This window comes from Helicoverpa armigera, chromosome 6, assembly GCF_030705265.1.
Source record: "Helicoverpa armigera isolate CAAS_96S chromosome 6, ASM3070526v1, whole genome shotgun sequence".
In the NCBI taxonomy this organism is placed as follows: domain Eukaryota; kingdom Metazoa; phylum Arthropoda; class Insecta; order Lepidoptera; family Noctuidae; genus Helicoverpa; species Helicoverpa armigera.
The window spans coordinates 5,025,531-5,034,281 of NC_087125.1; the positions used below are offsets into that span (position 1 = coordinate 5,025,531).

At 39.6% G+C, this 8,751-nt stretch overlaps 1 protein-coding gene across 1 annotated transcript; it reads right to left on the reverse strand.

The window, feature by feature from the left end:
* Positions 1 to 1,008: 1,008 nt before the first annotated feature.
* Positions 1,009 to 4,352, reverse strand: LOC110376956 (Krueppel homolog 1). Its single transcript, XM_021335616.3, has 2 exons — positions 4,130 to 4,352; positions 1,009 to 2,467 (listed from the first exon to the last, which is right to left on the reverse strand). Exons 1-2 carry the CDS (start codon positions 4,134 to 4,136, stop codon positions 1,413 to 1,415), a joined length of 1,062 nt encoding a protein of 353 aa, XP_021191291.1. The 5' UTR covers positions 4,137 to 4,352; the 3' UTR covers positions 1,009 to 1,412.
* Positions 4,353 to 8,751: the final 4,399 nt, after the last annotated feature.

Genomic DNA, 8,751 nt, shown 5'->3' on the forward strand with positions numbered 1-8,751 from the left:
GTTCTAATCGACATATTATATTAACCAGTATAATAACGTGTTTGATTTAATGTGATTAGGTACGAAACACCCGATACAAAAACCGCCCAAGTGCCAGTCGGCCTTGCGAATGAAGGGTTCCGCGACATTATACATATATGAAACGTGCAAAATAATTACATTTGCTTTATGGGGGTCTCCTAACACTCCACTTGATAAAACTTGGTATTTGATGAAAGTGTACGCTGCGCCGTGCTGTACCGCGCAACGCCACATTGTCCACTTCAAAGCTAATCGACGGTTTGCTGTTTTCGCGCAGCTCCGCCGCGCCGCTTATCGTTCGCATCCAGGGGCCCGATTCTCCTAATTTTACTTAAGCGACCTTCGATTGACGTTCGACTCGATTCGACTGAGATCCAATCCTGACTCGATTACGATTGAAGCGTATGTGGCATTCCGCTATTTTTTCTTTGAAATAAACGTTTTTATCCTTTTCTGTCATTCAATAATGAATCATTTTGTCTGCAAATGATTTACGATTGCTAAATGATTGTACAGCAAACTACCGTATAGACCAAAATCATCAAAATAGCAGACCAATCGCACACCAATCAAATGTCAATCGAATACGATTGGTCTTTTATTAGTAGCAGAATGCCCGATATGGTTAAAACTGCTACTACTATCATATTGCGATTCGATTTCTATTCGATTTTGACATTATTAACTTAGGAGAATCGGGGCCCAGATCGCTCAGCACAACGCTCTCTGGGTAATAGGGTCCTCTTTTATTTGCCCTCTGAATACGGTTCCCTATAAAATAGGAAAGGAAATCTCTGGGTTCTCAGTAGAATCTGGCAGCACGTCTTCAGACCTAAAATTGGCTCTCAAAAGAAATCAGTAGAATAGCATGTTTGTTCCAATAATATGAAGTGAAGAAGGGAAGAGAATATTATTTCGACTATATTTTTAAAGAGAAAGGGAAATAAATATAAGCATACTTTCAATACAATATTGTACTTTATTTTCATTTTAATCTATTATAATAAACTTAAACATACTTACACAATTAAATATATAAAAAAAAAACTTATTTACCTAACAATAACGGCACAAATGCACTTAATAGCTCTATTTATTAGTCTTTACCTCAACTCTTAAACATTTAAGTTTCACAATTCATTGCTTACAGATATATTTGCATTTCAAGTTTCCAATACACACACTGAACAATCTATCCATAGGCAATTATAATATTACACTTTACGCTTCTACCACTACTAGTCCACTACAATCTCTACGAGAGACAACATTACAAGCCAAATAAATTTAAGAAGCCTTGGAAAAATACACTATCGGATACTACACATAAGGGATGTAGGCATGTAATTAGTACATATAAAATTTTGTAAGCTTTATAACTATATAGCCTACTATGAATCAGATACAGCTGCCGGAGCAAATTGTATTACCGAAGTATGCCGGACAGCCGGCACTTCGGCGTCAGGTTGAGGAATAAGTTTCCGTTTCCGGGGCGGTAACGATGATGGGGCAAAGGTATATTGAACAGAGGTGGATAGTGTCAGCGAGGGAGAGGGTGAAGGAGAAACCGTAGGCGACGGGTTGGACACTGGCACGGCGGGCGCAGCTGCGGCGGTGACACACTGCGGCGACGGCGGGGAACTAGGAGGAGTCGGTGGTAACTGCTGCAAGGCAGCTTCTACCAAATCACACATAACATTCCCATTCACAACGAGTGACCCTGCAGACGGCATCTGTTGATTGCGGGGTGTGTCTGCCCCATGTTCTTTGTATATGTGGGCTTCCATTTGTTTTTTGGTGTTGAATGTGCCATCACAAACGGTACAACGATAACATCGCTCGCCGTAATGTTGAAAACGATGTAATTTTAGCACATGATTGTAACCGAAATCTCGTAAACATATGTCACAAGTGTAAGGACGTTCACCGGTGTGTGTGCGCGAGTGTACCTTCAGTTGCTTCGAGCATGTGAACCCTTTGCCACAGCCAGGCGCCGGGCATCGATATGGTTTTTCTCCAGTATGGGTCCGAAGGTGAATGACTAACTGTCCTGATTGGATGAAGGTCTTATGGCAATGAGGACAGGCGTGCGGCCGCTCTCCTGTGTGTATGCGAGCATGGCGGTGTAATTTTCCGGAGTGTTCGAAAGCCGCGTCACAAACACCGCATCGGTAGGGTCGTTCTTTAGTATGGATCCGCCGATGCACTTGCAGGTTCTCCTTCACACTGAACATCTTATGGCAATATTCACATTCAAAAGGCCGTTCACCAGTATGGGTCCGATAATGGCGTACAAGTCTAGCAGGCACGGCGAAGGTTTTGTGGCAAACGTCGCAACGATGAGCATCGGCAGTAGCACGATGAGAACGCGCGTGGGCCGTTAGTGCACTGCGAGTGGACAGCGTTAGCCCACATTCGCCACATTGATGAACTCGTTCCTCGTCACCTGTCGAACGATATTGTTTTATTTTAAAAGATGATACTGATTCCATTATAAATGTTGACCGTAATATGTTTAGCGCTCCGATTCAAGCGCGACGACCGTTCACAGTACAGTGTCTGTTGTGTATGGCATGCAGCGATCAGGAATATCAGGATGCACCAACATAATACGGCCACGACGGGGTGCTTGCGGTAAGAGGGGAGCGAAGCATAAGCCGAGTGAATGTCCTCTGACAGCACGTGGAGGCCTGCACCGCGGCACTATCGCGTCGAAACCGCGGTGCAGGCCTCCACGTGTTTGGGCCGCCGACCCCGCAGTTCGCACACAAGTAGATATTCCTCTCTCGCTCGCCCCACCCCGCCCCATTTATAAGAGTTTTTAGATACATAAGGCTGAAGCCAAACGAGCGTAATTTTATGAGTTGTGAGTCGCGTATTTTCGGTAACTTATTTTACGTTCAACTGAATTTCTGTTAAGCTGCCAGACGGACGTAATTTATTCAGTTACTACCGAGCGTTGGTACAGGGTGTTTGTGTTGTCAAGTGCGATGGATCCATTGAAAATATTGTGTATTTATGAAGCATATTCAGAAGATACTTATTCAGAAGATGATACCAGAAAAAGAAGCTGGGTAAACCCACTCAATAGTGAGAGGCTGATATGTGGACAGTTCCATATATTATATGAACGTGTATGTGCAAATCCAGATATGTTTAAAAACTACTACCATATGCCATTACATGTTTTTCAAGAATTATTACATCACATAAAACCTTTTATTACTAAATCGGACAAAAATATGAGACTAGCCATCAGCCCAGAGGAACACCCTACACATCCCGTAACGAACTGGCCCCGCTGACCGCTCTCCGCAGCACCCCTCCCTCGCCCCGACAGAAATTCGGTCGAGTTTATGCGCGTGAGTCGGCAGACAACTCATTTTGCGTCGTCGTGTGGTAAAAACTGCATTTTTGTATGAAACCGAATGCAGCAGAAATTACGCGACAGAAATTTCGCGACTCACAACTCATAAAATTACGCTCGTTTGGCTTCACCCTAATAAGGAATTAATTATTTCAATCTTAAAATATATGTTTTTTTCTGTCTTTTATATATAAACATTAAGAGGTAGGTAGGTACTAAGCAATGATGACTCGAAAATTTTAAAACAGGTTGGTACTCAATCAATATTACCTAGTCAATTACCTATACCAATACTTGTAGTGTGGCTAATTTATATTTGTTATTTTATAAACAAAGCAGGCAAGTTGTAAATATTTTTAATAAAATGAAGATAGCTAGGTACCTACAGGGTGTATCTAGGTAGCCCAGACATATTTTTTTTGCTGTGCGAAAAGTGCTAAGAGTATATAACGTAAGCCTAGGCATGCCCAGTGAAATGAAATTAAACACAAAAAAAACTACCTATATTATCTTCCGTTTATCGTTCCAATCATTACTACAGCACTTATTTAACAATACAGTAAATGCAAATAAAATCATCTCCGGGACTTTTATCTAGGTCAGACCTTTTATTTTGATGGGCACTGAAAATGTACTTACGAGGTCTCACTATATTAATTAATAAATAAATAATAATAAACCGCAATATGTACATAATATGATACACTAAATGTAATTATTGTTATGATTAAAAATCCTTACCTATCATGTTATTCAATGATGATGATTTTTCTAGCAAGGTTCAATGTTGTTAATGTTGGCGTAGGTTGTGTACAAAGGTCTGACAGCGAGGAGTAACTATAACGACACACTCACTCGACCGACAGAAACCGAATGCCGCCACGGCGCGGCGCTACGTGTGGCGGCCGCTGAGCGAGAAGCGAAATCGGTAGCGTCGCGAAACACAAGAACGAGCGGGAATCATTACAAAACGCTATATTCGCATTTTATCTCTCTTTTAGGGTTCCGTAACCAAAGGTTAAAAGGGCCCTTTTACTAAGACTTCATTGTCCACCTCACCAGACAGTATCTGAGGAAACATGAAAGCAACACTGCTGCTTTCACAGACGATATTACGCTATAACAACAAATACGAAAACTTATTTAAAACAAATATTAATGGGACTCTCCTATCGATAATCATTTTAATGTTTATTTATAAATGCTGAATAGCTACTGACTTCAACACGCTACAGTGCTCTACTTGGACTAACGACCGGCCTAACTAAGGTCTCCCCATTCTGTTCTCCAATTCACAGGCGTACTTTTTTTAAAGGTTATGAACCTTTGCGATGTTAGGTTTTACTTATCTGAGTTCCATACTCCTCTGCGCCACCGAATTTATGGGATTACTTTGGGAACCTATTTATTAATTTTATTTAACAATCCGGTTTACCTACCTATGTAACTCATAGTTATTGTTAAGTTAGTCCTTTATTTTGAATTTAGATAGCTAAGTAAATAACAGATTACAATAGTTTTATATGTATGAGTTGTTGTAATTGTTACACAAGCATAACGCTATTATAACGTATATATACCTACCACGCGATAGACGCTGCGCGCATTTGTTGAAGGTTGGTTGGAATGTCCGAACGAACGAACCGCGCGCGGGGAGAGGGGCGCGGGTAAAAGAGGGCAACGCTAGCGTACACGTGGAGGCGCACCGCGGTTTCGAAGCGCGCGTGTGAACTCTCGACAACAGTGCGCGTGCGTAACTCTCTTGCCCCTCATTCCTCATTCCCTTCCGCACTCTCCCTCTCGCCGATATCTGTCTGTCTAGGACAACAACATAACGAGATCTATGTTAGGTGGGTCTGGTGACCCGTGTAATGATTGGGTACAAATAGGAGTTGGTTCATTCCCGTATCCTTCTGGGTACACTAAATAACGAACCTCAAAAGTAGCTGGTGCCATAATAATGCCGTATTAGGTAGGTAGGTACTGCTACTTCCCGCCACACTTATATGTAGTTTCAGTCACCAATATTGCCGAAATGGATTACGAAATTTAGAAAACGAAATGGGAAATAAATAGAAACGAGCCATACGCAGATTTCAGTATTATTTTGACTACTATACTACAGCATAAGTATTATAAATTATGATCTTTACTACTGATATCACCAATTGCAATAAGTATGTAGGTTGTTAAGAAAACATATTATGTCCTGCTAAAGCAAAAAAACAAGTGAGTCTTCATAACAATCTTCATCAACATTTGACACTAAGGGAGCCGCAAGCATACTCAGAGTAATTACTTATGCACGCAAGTATTCGCTTTACTTACATAATACATAAACTACGTCGTGGTTCGCCTTGCCATTGAAAATAAATGTCATCGTTGATCAAGGGAAGGTACCTACCATGAAGGTATAAACTGCAGTTATAGCTCTCTATAAGGGTCGATAGTGCATTTGGAGTGCAAGTTTATTGCAATTCTAATGATTAAGTTATCTGTTACCTGCGTTTATGCTACATGATTGACTCGTGATGGACACAGTACGAATAAACAATGTTGCAGAACAGCAACAGCTTTTTTCATATCTGCTACATTTTCATAAATAACAAAAAAACTAATCGTTTATGTCTGTTTACGGAAATTAATTCTAGAAGTAACCAATATGAAGAAAGACACTACTTAATTCTGTGCGAATTTAATTTGTTGAAAGGTTTTTCGGTGTCTCGAGGTTAGTATGTTGATCAAGTTAACATCTGAATAACTGATTGGTTCGCTTAAAATATTCATATTAAGCAGTTTTATAGCTACAGTAACAGCTTCCAAACAGACAAACAATCAGTGCTTATCTTAAATCTAGACTTATGGTGTATTTCAAATTTAATCCGAGATATCCTCATATTTTACACTGAAAAGTTAATTGGGTACTTACGTACCTACTCATGGACTTACATTTGAATTGTCGAAGATCCTTTGGTGTTAAACAAAGACATCAAAATAAGTTTGAGGTAATATATATAATTAACGCGAATGACAAGATCACTCCGCACACCATAATTAAGTATACCTAATGTTAGGTAAGTACCTATCTTACTTAGTTAAATGAAGTATTAAAAAATCATTCTAGGTATATGTATGAATTTCCCGTTAATCGAAAAACTCGCCTTAAAACACTGATAAATATTTTATTTTAGTTGTCTGTTGCCCTAGTAGCACCAGTTGAAAAAAAACTGGGTTTTTGTTTTGGGTTGTGAGAAATAGTGCAACAGCGGGGATGATTAGTTTTCAACCGCTACTGACTTTTTCAGTATTGACACGGAGAGAAGTCAACAGTTTGAATATACATAGTTATTATGTCGTAGTTTGGTGTTGTATCATCATTTTGTTGAAACAGAAAAACATAGGTACAATCAACCCTAATTTGATCTGGACCTGGTTGACCCCTCTACTTTACTCTTTCTGGCATTCGTTTTGGCATATTTAATTCATAGGTGCCACGCTGAAGCAGGAAAGTCTAAAGACTTTATATATAATGTAAACAATGGCATTCTTAACGCAGTCCTAATTCAATTAGGCCCCTGTAACACCTGTGCAGGTAGGTATCCTAATCGTCAGTAATGAATCTCTGTACATAAGCTAACAATAAAAAAAAATAAGTAAAGGATTTATAAATGTAGGTACCTACGCCAATGATAAAGACTTCTAAATAATATTAGAAGTAACGATAAAAAATATTGTATATAGGTGTTTTGGTACAGTATTTAATTTAGATGGAGTAGGTATAATATTTTTCTTCCACGTGTAAACTGATAGAATATATTTAAATGATATTAATCGAAAGACGCAAGGTACCTACTGATGGACAATAACAACAGTGACAATTCCAACAAAATACACCTTGTTAATAATACCGATGTGATAATATCTACAGTATAGTTGGAATAAATTATAAGTACCTATACATTCATGTTTCATATCGTAGTGTGTCATACGAAAGGTTCGTACTTAGTTCACAAAGTGTACAGTGAGGCGGGCACAAGGAAGAGGTGAGGCGAGCGGGGCGGGGTACCGACACGCGCTGCACGGTCACCGAACGTTCGAAACCGCGGTACTGAGGCCACACGGCTCGTGCGCCCGATTCAACCTTCCTCAACGCGACCGCAACTGACCCGCGCCACGGGCCGCGCCGCGCCTCCCTCGCCCCGCAGTAACCTCCGCCGTCGCCTTCCGGCGCGTGGAACCTCGGAGGAAGCAAGATTCTTTCGTTAAAATAAATAAATAAAAACTTCAGGAATTAAGTACCTAATTATTACAATTTGCCTAGGTTTCATGGAATCACTTAAAAAAAAACATTTTCAAATGAAGCGACTTCCAATGCAACAAACAAATCCAAAATTAGACGCAAATAAGTAGGTAGGTAGGTACCCTACCTACTTATGAAATAATGAGAACCCTTGATAGGTATTTATTTTTATTTACGGAGGTTCCCAATATTACATCTCTCAGTTAATTTGCTTGCTAAAGATAGAATTTTACCGATAATATAGGTAACTTGCCGTTTGATGCCCGTGGGCAAAATTTTCTTCCCGTAGTTAGTAGGTATCATCATCGATACCTACCTATGTCAATTTCCTGAAGGAATTAGGTACCTAGGTAGGCACCTACATGACAGGTAAGTAAGTATAATTTACTTAACACCTACCTCTTACCTACTTTACGAAGATAAGCCCCTAGGTATAACATACCTACTTACCTACCTATGTACAGTACCTTAATATTGGTATTATTATGATGTATTTTATACCTGCCTACCTATATCCAAAACGTATGGTACTTTCTTATGTTATATTATTGAACTAAGACAGTGGGCAAATGAGTTTCTGTAATAAAAAATGGTAACTGCTTTTCAAGGACTGTAGGTAATTACCCTGAGCATTTTATATAATCAAAGCCCTGAGCAAAGGAGATTTAAGCCTTTTTAAGTTAGTGCTTTAGAGCGTATTTAACTGAAAACTTAAAAATAATAAATGCAAATATTGTGCTAAATAAGTAAATCTAAAGTAAACTAGACCAACAGTGTTCAAAGAGCCCAAATTCTAATCGAATACAAAAGAGGAGGTTCCATACCATTTAGGCTCCGCCTACGTTTGAATTTTTGTAGGACAGATAATGGGCCCGATTTTTGTAGAACGTACCTACTGAATAGTATTTTCTGTCCGATTTTTTGTACGAGCTGTGTGCGTGTTAGCGGCATTTAGTCATCTTTTGTGCCACCCGATTTATTGTTTTATTATGGAAGCAACGCCACCACTCTAAAATTCTTGGTCATTTTATTCTCAGAGTTTTATGCATAGACATAGTATACA